Here is a 14589-nt window from a genome sequence, read left to right on the forward strand (position 1 = left end):
TCGCAGCGCAGCGATCAGGTCAGGGCGCCGCAGTACGCCGGCGCATGGCTGACAGCCGACGGCTGTTATTGCCTAGCAATCGCATCTGCCTGATTGACAGGCAGAGGGGGTCGCTGGGCAGGCAGGGGTGACAGGGCGCCGTTTGGCCGCCGTTTTGTGGGCACGGTCTGGCTAACGCAGGCGTGGCCGGACCGTGCGGGCGGGGGCTGCAGCGGCTGCATGACATCACACGCAGCCGCTGCGACCCAGGGCAGCGACGAGTAACTCCCGGCCAGCAGCAGGAGCTGCGCTTGCCGGGAGTTACTATTCAAGTACAAAAGCATCGCAGCTGTGAGATGCTTTTGTACTTGTGCGGGTGGGGCTGCCCTGACATGCGGGGCGGACTAGTCTTGTGCTGGGCGTCCCCCCGCATGTCAGTGTAAGTGATCTGAGCTTTGCTAACACACACATACTGTACACACACACACACACACACACACACACACACACACACATATACTTAGTCAAAAAGGACAGCGACACTCCCGAGTCTTTAGTAGTTCAAAAGGGTATTTTAAAGCATTACATCACTACAGGATTCCAACGGGACGCCGGCTTAGTACTCACCACTTTTCCTTCTTCTGGCTCTGTTAGGGGTGGCGGCGTGCTGCAGGAATGTATGCTTGCCATGGTGGGGCTTGCGAATAGTTCCCTCAGGAGCTAGTGACCTGTCAGCGAGGAACGGGACCATTAACCCTGAGAGAGGTTGGGCCGTTCTACCCACTAAGTCCCATGAAGCAGGCAGGCTGCTGCCACCCAGTCCTGCCTGAAAATAACAAACACAGAAAATAAATGCACAAAACTCTTCAGTAGCTTCCAGAGACATGACCGGCTCCTCCGGGCACATTTTCTAAACGGAGTCTGGTAGAAGGGGCATAGCCAGTGCACACTATCAATTTCTTAAAGTGACCATGGCTCATAGTGGACCAGTCTATACCCCATGGTACTAAATGGATTCCCAGTATCCCCTAGGACAGTGATCTACAACCCGTAGTTGCCGGTAGCTCACCATAGTATTTTCGGTAGCTCACAGAGCGCATGGGCTTGGGCAGTCACTGGCACTCCTCCTCCCTTCATTTTTAAGATGGTGCCGGCCGTCAGCCAATCAGAGCTCGTGGACCAGCAGTGGCGGCACCTGACTGGCTGCCGGACCGCGAGATTTGATTGGCTCACTTACCGGCACCATATTTTAAATGCCCGCCGCCGGAGACTGTCACCCTCACGACAGCCGCTCTCCGTACTTCACAGGAGAGGCGCACGCTGCACTCTCCTCCCCTTCCGTCCCTCATACAGGAGGAGCAGCACCGGTGGCAGTAGAAGAAGCCAGCAAGGGTTAGCACTGTGTGGGGCACTGTATCGGACACTGCGGAGGGGCATTTTATATGGCGCTGTGGGGGGGCATTTTAAATGGCACTGTGGGGGGAATTGTATCTGGCACTGGTGGGGGGCATTATTTGCTTATCTGGCACTGCTGGGGGCATTATTTGTGTATCTGGCACTGCTGGGGGTATTATTTATTATTTGTATATCTGGCACTGCTGGGGGCATTATTTGTGTATCTGGCACTGCTGGGGGTATTATTTATTATTTGTATATCTGGCACTGCTGGGGGCATTATTTGTGTATCTGGCACTGCTGGGGGGCATTATTTGTGTATCTGGCACTGCTGAGGGGTATTATTTGTGTATCTGGCACTGCTGAGGGGTATTATTTGTGTATCTGGCACTGCTGGGGGGGCATTATTTGTGTATCTTGCACTGCTAGGGGGTACTATTTGTGTATCTGGCACTGCTGAGGGGCATTATGTGTGTATCTGGCACTGCCGGGGGGCATTATTTGTGTATCTGGCACTGCTCAGGGGCATTATTTGCGTATCTGGCACTGCTGGGAGGCATTATTTGCGTATCTGGCACTGCTGGGAGGCATTATTTGCGTATCTGGCACTGCTGGGAGGCATTATTTGTATATCTGGCACTACGCGGGGGGCATTACTTGTAGTCGTGAGGCCACACCCACTTTTGCAGGCATGCACGCGCATTGGGGGGAGGGGGTAGCTCCTTCAGAGGTTTTATTTTCCAAAAGTAGCTCACACCCCAATTAAGGTTGGAGACCAATGCCCTAGGACGCAAGAGAAATATAGGGGTGTTGCTTTCAAATAAAATTACACTGGCCCTGTATGTTGTAAAAATTCAGGGGTGTGGTTGTTAAAAATTAAAAGCACACTGCTGTATGCTGTAAAATATTGGGGTGTTGCTGTTCAAATAACATTACACTGGCCCTGTATTACATAAAAATTCAGGTCTGCACTGAAAATCAATGTACACTGGCCCTGTCTTGTATGCTGTAATCATTCTAGGGTGCAGTGAAAATCAATGTACACTGGCCCTGTCTTGTATGCTGTAATTAATCTAGGGTGCAGTGAAAATTAATGTACAGGGCCCTATGTTGTATGCTGTAAAATTACAGGGGTGTTGCGAAAATACAGGGGTGCTGGCACTGTCTGCGATGGCGATGTCTAGGCCTGACCTTCACAACACTGTATGGGAAGAGCAGGATCCTACCACCATTTGCATGCCCCCTGCAAGTGCTGGGAGGAGCACCGCCAGTCAAGTTGTTGATATTGAGAATGTCACCGTAGATGTACGCCAGGATGAGGAGGATATGGGTGTAGCTGGCGCTGCGGAGGAAGTTGACGATGAGGATTCTGATGGTGGCTTCTTGAATAAGGCACCAGTGGAGACAGTTGCTGGCTATAAAATTAAAAAGCCCATTGTCATGCCTGGGCAAATACCAAAAAAGCCACCTCTTTGGTGTGGAATTATTTCTCCACAAATCCGGACAACAGGTGTCAAGCCATCTGTTGCCTTGTCAATCCATAATAAGTAGGGGTAAGGATGTTAACCACCTTGGAACATCCTCCCTTATACGTCACCTGCAGCGCATTCATCAGAGTGACAACTAAATTAAAGTGAAGTACATTGCTGTTTGGGGCCTAGTTTTTAAAACTGCCATCCCGTCTCCAACTGCAGTGCCACTGCTAGATGGGCCAGATGTTTGTGCCGCCCACTTGTGTCGCTTAGCTTAGTCATCCAGCTACCTCATTGCACCTCTTTTTCTTCTTTGCATTATGTGCTCTTTGGGGCCTAGTTTTTCAAACTGCCATCCTGTCTGACACTGCAGTGCCACTCTTAGCTGGGCCAGGTGTTTGTGTCGCCCACTTGTTTCGCTTAGCTTAGTCATCCAGTGACCTCAGTGCAACCGTTTGGCCTAAAAACAATATTGTGAGGTGTTCAGAATAGACTGGAAATTAATGTTATTGAGGTTAATAATACCGTAGAATCAAAATTCTGTGATTTTAGCTGTTTTTGTTTTTTTCAAAAATAATCCAGATCCAAAACCAAAACCCGAAAGGGTGGTTTTGGCAAAACAAATCCAGATCCAAAACACGAGCGCCGCACATCTCCTGTCTTTAGTGGTTAAAAAGTGTATTTTAAAGCATTACATCACTACAGGATTACAACGTTTTGGAGCCCGACGCTCCTGTAACAAAGAAGCTTCGGGCACCGAAACGTTGGAATCCTCTAGTGACGTTATGCTTTAAAATACACTTTTGAACCACTAGAGACCCGGGTGTGCCGCTGTCCTTTTGACTAAGTTTCTATCTATCTTCACGGAGGTCCACCAGGGCAACACCACAGGTTACAGCGAGTGCCGGACCAACAAATATTGTGTGTGAGTGTAATATATATATATATATATATATATATATATATATATATATATATATATATATATATATATATATATATATATATAGTTGTTGAGGCACCCCCACACACACACCCCTCCACCACACGTGGTGGCTCCAAACCCCCTCACCCACCCGCAGCACCCCCGCCCCTCCACCACCCGCGGTACCACTGCGCCCGCCCCTCACACACCCGCGAGCTCCCGCAACCACTCCTCCCCCAACCGTGGTGGCTCCGGACCCCCTCCCCCACCCGCGGCACCCCCGCAAACCGCCCCTCCCCCAGATACCCGCCCCCTCCGCATCTCCCTCGCACCCGCCTCTCCCCCAACCACAGCACCTAATAGGTGATTCATCAGGCTCTGCGTGCGCTGTTCACGTCATTGCAAGGAGCTAGGACCCCTTAGCCATTGCACGCTCTTTCTCTGTGCAGTATTTAACCACTCCCACAATTGTGATTTGAGGTAATACTCCATATAATAAAAATATTGCATGCCACAAGGGTGTGCAAGGGTTAAAGGGGCGTAGCCCCTTACGACGGTGTGAAGAGCGCCCGTAGTCACCTAGAGCACAGGTTCTCAAACTCGGTCCTCAGGACCCCACACGGGTCATGTTTTGCAGGTCACCTGTACATTTTTAAAATGTGACAGTTGGTGATACACAGTGCAGCTGCTGGGTGACATGGAAAACGTGAAACGTGTGGGGTCCTGAGGACCGAGTTTGAGAACCACTTACCTAGATAATAAGAATTTACTTACCGATAATTCTATTTCTCGTAGTCCGTAGTGGATGCTGGGGACTCCGTAAGGACCATGGGGATCAGCGGCTCCGCAGGAGACTGGGCACAAAAGTAAAAGCTTTTAGGTTACCTGGTGTGCACTGGCTCCTCCCCCCATGACCCTCCTCCAAGCCTCAGTTAGGATACTGTGCCCGGACGAGCGTACACAATAAGGAAGGATTTTGAATCCCGGGTAAGACTCATACCAGCCACACCAATCACACCATATAACTTGTGATCTAAACCCAGTTAACAGCATGATAACAGAGGAGCCTCTAGAAAAGATGGCTCACTACAGCAATAACCCGATTTTTTGGTAACAATAACTATGTACCAGTATTGCAGACAATCCGCACTTGGGATGGGCGCCCAGCATCCACTACGGACTACGAGAAATAGAATTATCGGTAAGTAAATTCTTATTTTCTCTGACGTCCTAGTGGATGCTGGGGACTCCGTAAGGACCATGGGGATTATACCAAAGCTCCCAAACGGGCGGGAGAGTGCGGATGACTCTGCAGCACCAAATGAGAGAACTCCAGGTCCTCCTCAGCCAGGGTATCAAATTTGTAGAATTTTACAAAACGTATTTGCTCCTGACCAAGTAGCTGCTCGGCAAAGTTGTAAAGCCGAGACCCCTCGGGCAGCCGCCCAAGATGAGCCCACCTTCCTTGTGGAATGGGCTTTTACAGATTTTGGCTGTGGCAGGCCTGCCACAGAATGTGCAAGTTGAATTGTACTACAAATCCAACGAGCAATCGTCTGCTTAGAAGCAGGAGCACCCAGGTTGTTGGGTGCATACAGAATAAACAACGAGTCAGATTTTCTGACTCCAGCCGTCCTGGAAACCTATATTTCCAGGGCCCTGACAACGTCTAGCAACTTGGAGTCCTCCAAGTCCCTAGTAGTCGCAGGCACCACAATAGGTTGACTCAGGTGAAACGCTGAAAACCACCTTAGGGAGAAACTGAGTACGAGTCCTCAATTCCGCCCTGTCTGAATGGAAAATCAGATGAGGGCTTTTACAGGATAAAGCCGCCAATTCTGACACGCACCTAGCCCAGGCCAGGGCCAACAGCATGACCACTTTCCATGTGAGATATTTTAACTCCACATATTTTAGTGGTTCAAACCAATGTGACTTTTGGAACCCAAAACTACATTGAGATCCCAAGGTGCCACTGGAGGCACAAAAGGAGGCTGTATATACAGTACTCCTTTTACAAACGTCTGAACTTCAGGGACTGAAGCTAGTTCTTTTTGGAAGAAAATTGACAGGGCCGAAATTTGAACCTTAATGGACCCCAATTTCAGGCCCATAGACACTCCTGTTTGCAGGAAATGTAGGAATCGACCTAGTTGAAAATTCCTCCGTCGGGGCCTTACTGGCCTCGCACCACGCAACATATTTTCGCCACATGCGGTGATAATGTTTTGCGGTTATATCCTTCCTGGCTTTGATCAGGATAGGAATGACTTCATCCGGAATGCCTTTCTCCTTCAGGATCCGGCGTTCAACCGCCATGCCGTCAAACGCAGCCGCGGTAAGTCTTGGAAAAGACAGGGTCCTTGCTGGAGCAGGTCCCTTCTTAGAGGTAGAGGGCACGGATCCTCCGTGAGCATCTCTTGAAGTTCCGGTTACCAAGTCCTTCTTGGCCAATCCGGAGCCACGAATATAGTGCTTACTCCTCTCCATCTTATGATTCTCAGTACCTTGGGTATGAGAGGCAGAGGAGGGAACACATACACTGACTGGTACACCCACTGTGTTACCAGAGCGTCTACAGCTATTGCCTGAGGGTCCCTTGACCTGGCGCAATACTTGTCGAGTTTTATAAACATGTGGAAGACTTCTGGGTGAAGTCCCCACTCTCCCGGGTGGAGGTCGTGTCTGCTGAGGAAGTCTGCTTCCCAGTTGTCCACTCCCGGAATGAATACTGCTGACAGTGCTATCACATGATTTTCCGCCCAGCGAAGAATCCTTGCAGCTTCTGCCATTGCCCTCCTGCTTCTTGTGTCACCCTGTCTGTTTACGTGGGTGACTGCCGTGATGTTGTCCGAATGGATCAACTCCGAGTGACCTTGAAGCAGAGGTCTTGCTGAGCTTAGAGCATTGTAAATGGCCCTTAGCTTCAGGATATTTATGTGAAGTGATGTCTCCAGGCTTGACCATAAGCTCTGGAAATCCCTTCCCTGTGTGACTGCTCCCCAGCCTCGCAGGCTGGCATCCGTGGTCACCAGGACCCAGTCCTGAATGTCGAATCTGCGGCCCTCTAGAAGATGAGCACTCTGCAACCACCACAGGAGAGACACCCTTGTGCTTGGTGACAGGGTTATCCGCTGATGCATCTGAAGATGCGACCCGGACCATTTGTCCAGCAGGTCCCACTGGAAAGTTCTTGCGTGGAATCTGCCGAATGGGATTGCTTCGTAGGAAGCCACCATTTTTCCCAGAACCCTTTCATTGATGTACTGAGACTTGGCTCGGTTATAGGAGGTTCCCGACTAGCTCGGATAACTCCCTGGCTTTCTCCTCCGGGAGAAACACCTTTTTCTGGACTGTGTCCAGAATCATCCCTAGGAACAGCAGACGTGTCGTCGGAATCAGCTGCGATTTTGGAATAATTAGAATCCACCCGTGCTGTCGTAGTACTACTTGAGATAGTGCTACTCCGACTTCTAACTGTTCTCTGGACCTTGCCCTTATCAGGAGATCGTCCAAGTAAGGGATAATTAAGACGCCTTTTCTTCGAAGAAGAATCATCATTTCGGCCATTACCTTGGTAAAGACCCGGGGTGCCGTGGACAATCCAAACGGCAGCGTCTGAAACTGATAGTGACAGTTCTGTACCACAAACCTGAGGTACCCTTGGTGAGAAGGGCAAATTGGGACATGGAGGTAAGCATCCTTGATGTCCAGAGACACCATATAGTCCCCTTCTTCCAGGTTCGCTATCACTGCTCTGAGTGACTCCATCTTGAATTTGAACCTTTGTATGTAAGTGTTCAAGGATTTCAGATTTAAAATAGGTCTCACCGAGCCGTCCGGCTTCGGTACCACAAACAGCGTGGAATAATACCCCTTTCCCTGTTGTAGGAGGGGTACCTTGATTATCACCTGCTGGGAATACAGCTTGTGAATGGCTTCCAATACCGCCTCCCTGTCGGAGGGAGACGTTGGTAAAGCAGACTTCAGGAACCGGCGAGGGGGAGACGTCTCGAATTCCAATTTGTACCCCTGAGATACTACCTGCAGGATCCAGGGGTCCACTTGCGAGTGAGCCCACTGCGCGCTGAAATTCTTGAGACGGGCCCCCACCGTGCCCGAGTCCGCTTGTAAGGCCCCAGCGTCATGCTGAGGACTTGGCAGAAGCGGGGGAGGGCTTCTGTTCCTGGGAAGAGGCTGCCTGCTGCAGTCTTTTTCCCCTTCCTCTGCCCCGGGGCAGATATGAGTGGCCTTTTGCCCGCTTGCCCTTATGGGGACGAAAGGACCGAGCCTGAAAAGACGGTGTCTTTTTCTGCTGAGAGGTGACCTGGGGTAAAAAGGTGGATTTCCCAGCCGTTGCCGTGGCCACCAGGTCCGATAGACCGACCCCAAATAACTCCTCCCCTTTATACGGCAATATTTCCATATGCCGTTTGGAATCCGCATCACCTGACCACTGTCGCGTCCATAACCCTCTTCTGGCAGAAATGGACAGCGCACTTACTCTTGATGCCAGAGTGCAAATATCTCTCTGTGCATCTCGCATATATAGAAATGCATCCTTTAAATGCTCTATAGTCAATAATATACTGTCCCTGTCCAGGGTATCAATATTTTCAGTCAGGGAATCCGACCAAGCCACCTCAGCACTGCACATCCAGGCTGAGGCGATTGCTGGTCGCAGTATAATACCAGTATGTGTGTATATACTTTTTAGGATATTTTCCAGCTTCCTATCAGCTGGTTCCTTGAGGGCGGCCGTATCAGGAGACGGTAACGCCACTTGTTTTGATAAGCGTGTGAGCGCCTTATCTACCCTAGGGGGTGTTTCCCAACGCGCCCTAACCTCTGGCGGGAAAGGGTATAATGCCAATAATTTTTTAGAAATTAGCAGTTTTTTATCGGGGGAAACCCACGCTTCATCACACACCTCATTTAATTCATCTGATTCAGGAAAAACTACGGGTAGTTTTTTTCACACCCCACATACTACAAGTACCACAAAAAAGGGTATTATCAGAAATGTTCAAAACCTCCTTCATTGCCGTGATCATGTAACGTGTGGCCCTACTTGAAAATACGTTTGTTTCCTCACCGTCGACACTGGAGTCAGTGTCCGTGTCTGGGTCGACCATCTGAGGTAACGGGCGCTTTAGAGCCCCTGACGGTGTTTGAGACGCCTGTACAGGTAATAACTGATTTGCCGGCTGTCTCATGTCGTCAACAGTCTTTTGTAAAGTGCTGACACTATCACGTAATTCCTTCCATACGACCATCCAGTCAGGTGTCGACTCCCTAGGGGGTGACATCACTATTACAGGCAATTGCTCCGCCTCCATACCATTTTCCTCCTCATACATGTCGACACAACGTACCGACACACAGCACACACACAGGGAATGCTCTGATAGAGGACAGGACCCCACTAGCCCTTTGGGGAGACAGAGGGAGAGTTTGCCAGCACACACCAGAGCGCTATATATATATACAGGGATAACCTTATATAAGTGTTTTTCCCTTATATAGCTGCTGTATAGATTTATCTGCCAAATTAGTGCCCCCCCCTCTCTTGTTTTACCCTGTTTCTGTAGTGCAGGACTGCAGGGGAGAGTCAGGGAGCTTCCCTCCAACGGAGCTGTGAGGAAAAATGGCGCCAGTGTGCTGAGGAGATAGGCTCCGCCCCCTTCTCGGCGGCCTTTCTCCCGCTTTTTTAAGGAAAAATTGGCAGGGGTTAAATGCATCCATATAGCCCAGGAGCTATATGTGATGTATTTTTTGCCATATAAGGTGTTTTTATTGCGTCTCAGGGCGCCCCCCCCCAGCGCCCTGCACCCTCAGTGACCGGAGTGTGAAGTGTGCTGAGAGCAATGGCGCACAGCTGCGGTGCTGTGCGCTACCTTATTGAAGACAGGACGTCTTCTGCCGCCGATTTTCCGGACCTCTTCAGTCTTCTGGCTCTGTAAGGGGGCCGGCGGCGCGGCTCTGGGACCCATCCATGGCTGGGCCTGTGATCGTCCCTCTGGAGCTAATGTCCAGTAGCCTAAGAAGCCCAATCCACTCTGCACGCAGGTGAGTTCGCTTCTTCTCCCCTTAGTCCTTTCGGAGTCTCAGCATCCACTAGGACGTCAGAGAAATTATATATATATATATATATATATATATATATATATATATATATATATATAGTTGTTGAGGTTGAAAAAAAGACAAAAGTTCAACCTATTGTACATTACATTATTTTATTAATTTTTTCTTTAAATATTAATTAAATGCTGAATCCCTGGATATTTTTTTCAGCTAGGAATTTATCTAATCCATTTTTAAACTTATTGATTGTGTCCACCATTACTACCTTCTCTGGAAGAGAATTCCAAATCCTTACTGCTCTTACTGTAAAGAATCCTTTTCTCCGTTAGGTATGGAATTTTTTCTCCGCTAACCTCAGTGAGGAATAAAGGTGCAGGATAAACACTACATCTGGTTCTTGGTCCAGGGTACTGCATTATTCAGGATTGGGCATCTAGTAAAATAACTTGGTGAAATCTATTGAAGTCGTGGTGGACTATAAAGTTTTCATTATCCCTGAAAAAATTAGGGAATATAACTTCAACTAATTTTGAAAAAATGTCATTCTATATTATGATGAAATCTATTTAGATACCAAATAAATTGAAAACGTACTTGAGACTGGATATAACATTGAGCCCTAACCTGTCAAAAAAAATTTGGTAACCCAATCTATCAAAAAAATTGATTGTTAACCCCTGATGAAGTCCTAACGGACGAAACGCGTTGGGTTTCGTGATTTCGGACAAAAGCCTTCACCACAAACTTCTGGTTGGAGATATATTCCTTCAAAATTCTGATTGTGACCACCTGACTGTAAAATCCCCTCTTAAATTGAAAGATTTTTATACTTGTTATACCATTATATAGAATTTTTTAGTAATCTGTACTTATTTGATGGATATTTAAGTTGTAAATGTCAGTATGTACATGAATAAATAATTTTTAAAATTATCTTAAAGGCAAATTGGCTCCCACTAGAATCCTTTTTCCTTATATATATATATATATATATATATATATATATATATATATATATATATAGTTGTTGAGGTTGAAAAAAAGACAAAAGTTCAACCTATTGTACATTACATTATTTTATTAATTTTTTCTTTAAATATTAATTAAATGCTGAATCCCTGGATATTTTTTTCAGCTAGGAATTTATCTAATCCATTTTTAAACTTATTGATTGTGTCCACCATTACTACCTTCTCTGGAAGAGAATTCCAAATCCTTACTGCTCTTACTGTAAAGAATCCTTTTCTCCGTTAGGTATGGAATTTTTTCTCCGCTAACCTCAGTGAGTGTCCTCGTGTCCTATGTAGTGTTTTTTTGGTAAACAAATCGTTTGATAGATCCTTGTATTGTCCCATAATGTATTTATAAATATTAATGATGTCTCCTCTCAGTCGCCTCTTTTCCAGTGTGAGCATATCAAGCCTTTTAAGTCTTTCCTCATAGTCCAATGCCTCTAACCCCTTAACCAGTTTGGTGGCTCGCCTCTGAACCCTTTTGAGTTCCAAGATATCTTTTTTATAGTATGGTGCCCAAAACTGGTGTGGTCGCACCAATGATTTATACAGTGGCAGAATTACACTCTCATCCCTTGTCTCCATACCCAGTTTTATGCATGATAACACCTTATTAGCCTTTGCTGCTGCATTTTGACATTGCAAACTGCTACCAAGTTTATTATCGATGAGCACACCCAGATCCTTTTCAACTACCGTTATCCCTACATTTTCCCCATTTAGTTTATAGGGTGCCTGATTGTTCTTAGTCCCAAGGTGCATAACTTTACATTTGTCTATATTGAACCTCATTCCCCATTTGTCTGCCCAAGCCTCCAGTCCAGTTAAGTCATTCTGTAGAGACTCAACATCCTTGTCTGAATTAATTATTCTACATAATTTAGTGTCATCTGCGAAAATTGACACTGTGCTTTCCAGTCCCTCACATAGGTCATTAATGGATATATTAAACAGCAATGGCCGAGTACTGAGCCCTGCGGTATTCCACTGAGTACTGAAGCCCATTCAGAGTACATCCCATTAATCCCCACTCGCTGTTCCATATTAAACAGCCAGTTACTCACCCAAGTACAGATAGTATTTCCCACCCCAAGCTCTCTTAGTTTGAGGATTAGCCTCCTGTGTGGAACTTTGTCAAAAGCCTTAGAGAAGTCTAAAAAGATCACATCCACTGCTTGACCCTTATCAATACTATCGCTCACTTTCTCATAGAAGCTTATTAAGTTAGAACCTTGGAGGTATCCAAGTACTCTAGAATGCTATCGCTTAATAATATATATATATACGTATAACACAGTACTCACACAAGAAGATGATGGCTCTCTACATACAGTCACGTTCTAATACCCCTTTCATATCTCCAATGCCGGATCCCACCCGGGAATTGGAAACGGGTCCTTTCCGGGTGGGATTAGGCATTGGAGCCTCTGCACTGGCTTTGTAACCCGGCAATATGCCGGGTCGGATGCCATAGCGGCGGGGGGTCAGAGCCAGCAGCAGGGGTGAAGGTGGCGCTGGGAGATGAGCTCATCTCCGCACTGCCTCTATGTAGTAAACGGGTCCCGGGTCGCATCGACCTGGGAACCCGTTTACACTGCCACTGACCCGGTATTCAACCCGGGAATAACCCTTCTTATTACTCAGGTTGAATTACCGGGTCTCGCGACCAGGACATTCTCCAAGGCCCTTTTCACATTGCACACTGACCTGTGACAACCCAGCAATATGCTGGGTCTACACCAGATTATTTTTGCAATGTACAAGGGGTATAAGGATTGCCCCCATTGCTGTAATATCATATCGGAATCTATCATTTGAGTTGGCCATACAGCTAAAGACCATCTTTACAATCATCTAACTACAGTAGTTGACTGGTTGGAAGAAAAATCTGGTAATGTATGGGAGCAAACGACAATCAACCATTTGCTCCTAAACACTGTGGATAGCAGAGGGCAGTACAGCCGGGCATTCTTCTCCTGATGCTGTTAATGACTAATGTATCATGCTAATGGGTTCCGGCCTCCTGTGTGCGGTGACACGCCGTCACTAGCCTTCCCTATGGCACAATAGGGCACAGCAGCAGGCAGCTAACGCATACCTCCCAACATGACCCTCTCCAGGAGGGACAGAATATTCTGCTTCTGGACTTTTCTCTTAATTTATGATTGCCGGCACCTGCGTTGAACAAGTTAATGGATAGGAAAGGTGTTTCAGCACAGGTGATGGCAATCATAAATGAAGAGGGAAGTCCAGAAGCAGAGCATTCTGTCCCTCCTGGAGAGGGTCATGTTGGGAGGTATGCCTAATGTCCCCGGCATCAGACAGGCACTTAATCTTTCGTCACTCATACCTACACTTCCTGCTCCGGGACCCCTGCACCGCTCTCCCCGTCTCCAGCAGCCGCGTCACTTCCAGACCAGATGCCCTGCTGTGGAGTGTGTGCTGCGGATGCCGGCGGCAGCTTAATGACATGAACCGAGGAGGGGCTAAGAGCGGAGCCGGGGATTGGGCTGTGACACTGCCATCCCTGTGCCGCGGCTGGTAGTGGCATATACTATATACATCCACGCAGCCTGTCCGCGGAGGGGCGCCCAGCAGCGCCTGTAGGCTTCGTCTCATCTCCCACACAGCACCTGCCCACATTACTGCGACCGGGTGTAGTGGGCACAGTGGTGCTGTTGTTATTACAGCCTCCTTATATACAGCCACCCCGCTACCCCTCCCCTATCCCCCCTATACTGATCAGTTGTAATACAGCGCTCAGGCCGGACCCCGTGCTGCGTGCTACGTGTCCCTACCCGGAGCTCTGATCAGACTGGGACCTCCACTTCCGGTTCCTCCATCTTCCCACAATCCTCCTGTGTTGTGGCCGCCTGACTGGGCTGAGGGAGGAGGACAGAGGCGGAGAGGGAGCGCAGTGTGTCCGGGCAGGCAGAGGCCGCTCAGCATCGATCATGTCGGCTCAGGCCCAAATGAGAGCTCTGCTGGACCAGCTGATGGGCACGGCCCGGGACGGTGAGTGCTGGGGGCCCAGTCCCGGTGGGGGCGGCGGCGGTGCGGGCGGCTGCAGCGAGGCCTGGTCAGGATGCTCAGAACTGGGACCCCCGTAACCACAGCTAGTGTTACCGCGCCGCAGGGTGTCGCACAGCGGAGCCCGCAGCGGCGCCTGGTAACTCTACGTACACATGTGGTGGCTCCGCTTCCAGCTGCTCGGCTGTGATGCAGCATTAGCACAGGGCCCCGTGCAGGGTTCCTCGTAGCGATACTGCTGGGCATGCTGGCCCCACACTGACCTGGGAGCAATGTACACTATCGGTAGCATAGCATGCACACTTTTATTAGATACTGGTCACTGGCTGCAGCCGTGTATGAACCTGATGCTGACTGACTGCGTGCTTGAACTTGGTTAAGCAAGGGGAGCCCTTTCCTGGGGTTACCTTTATCAATACTATTGAAATGAACCTACTAACCGTGGTGCGTCGGCGCCCTGAGGCTCATGCTCCTGGTTGTGTTGCATGGGAAAGTGGGGATTTGCTGCACAGTTACTATATGGACAGCGTAATGTTGCCGGTGTACTAATGCAAAATAAAGCATTTTAACAATGTCTGCATTATAGCTTTAAACATCATGTTTAAAGCTGGATTGCCAACATGGTGAAATTAGTATGTATCGCCATTACGCTATCAACATAATAGTTGTGAACATTCTACACATCATC

General features: G+C 48.4%; 2 protein-coding genes across 8 annotated transcripts in view; one reads left to right on the forward strand and one right to left on the reverse strand.

Moving 5' to 3' along the window:
* The window catches only part of FAM234A (family with sequence similarity 234 member A), a 173420-nt gene extending 160093 nt beyond the window's left edge, over window positions 1–13327 (reverse strand). For 3 of the 6 annotated variants that reach the window (XM_063934207.1, XM_063934206.1, XM_063934202.1), the window contains exon 1: window positions 13222–13327. The gene's annotated coding sequence lies outside the window, so the exon portion shown is untranslated. The remainder of the gene's footprint in view (window positions 1–13221) is intronic. The other 3 variants (XM_063934204.1, XM_063934205.1, XM_063934203.1) reach the window with 3 other exon arrangements.
* A 244-nt stretch (window positions 13328–13571) lies between these two features.
* Window positions 13572–14589, forward strand: part of LUC7L (LUC7 like) — a 119119-nt gene continuing 118101 nt past the window's right edge. For both annotated transcript variants that reach the window (XR_010182047.1, XM_063934208.1), the window contains exon 1: window positions 13572–13886. Coding sequence is in view for 1 of the 2 variants with exons in the window: in XM_063934208.1 (XP_063790278.1) it covers window positions 13826–13886 (61 nt within the window). In the remaining variant the exon portion in view is untranslated. The remainder of the gene's footprint in view (window positions 13887–14589) is intronic.

Source organism: Pseudophryne corroboree, chromosome 7, assembly GCF_028390025.1.
Source record: "Pseudophryne corroboree isolate aPseCor3 chromosome 7, aPseCor3.hap2, whole genome shotgun sequence".
In the NCBI taxonomy this organism is placed as follows: domain Eukaryota; kingdom Metazoa; phylum Chordata; class Amphibia; order Anura; family Myobatrachidae; genus Pseudophryne; species Pseudophryne corroboree.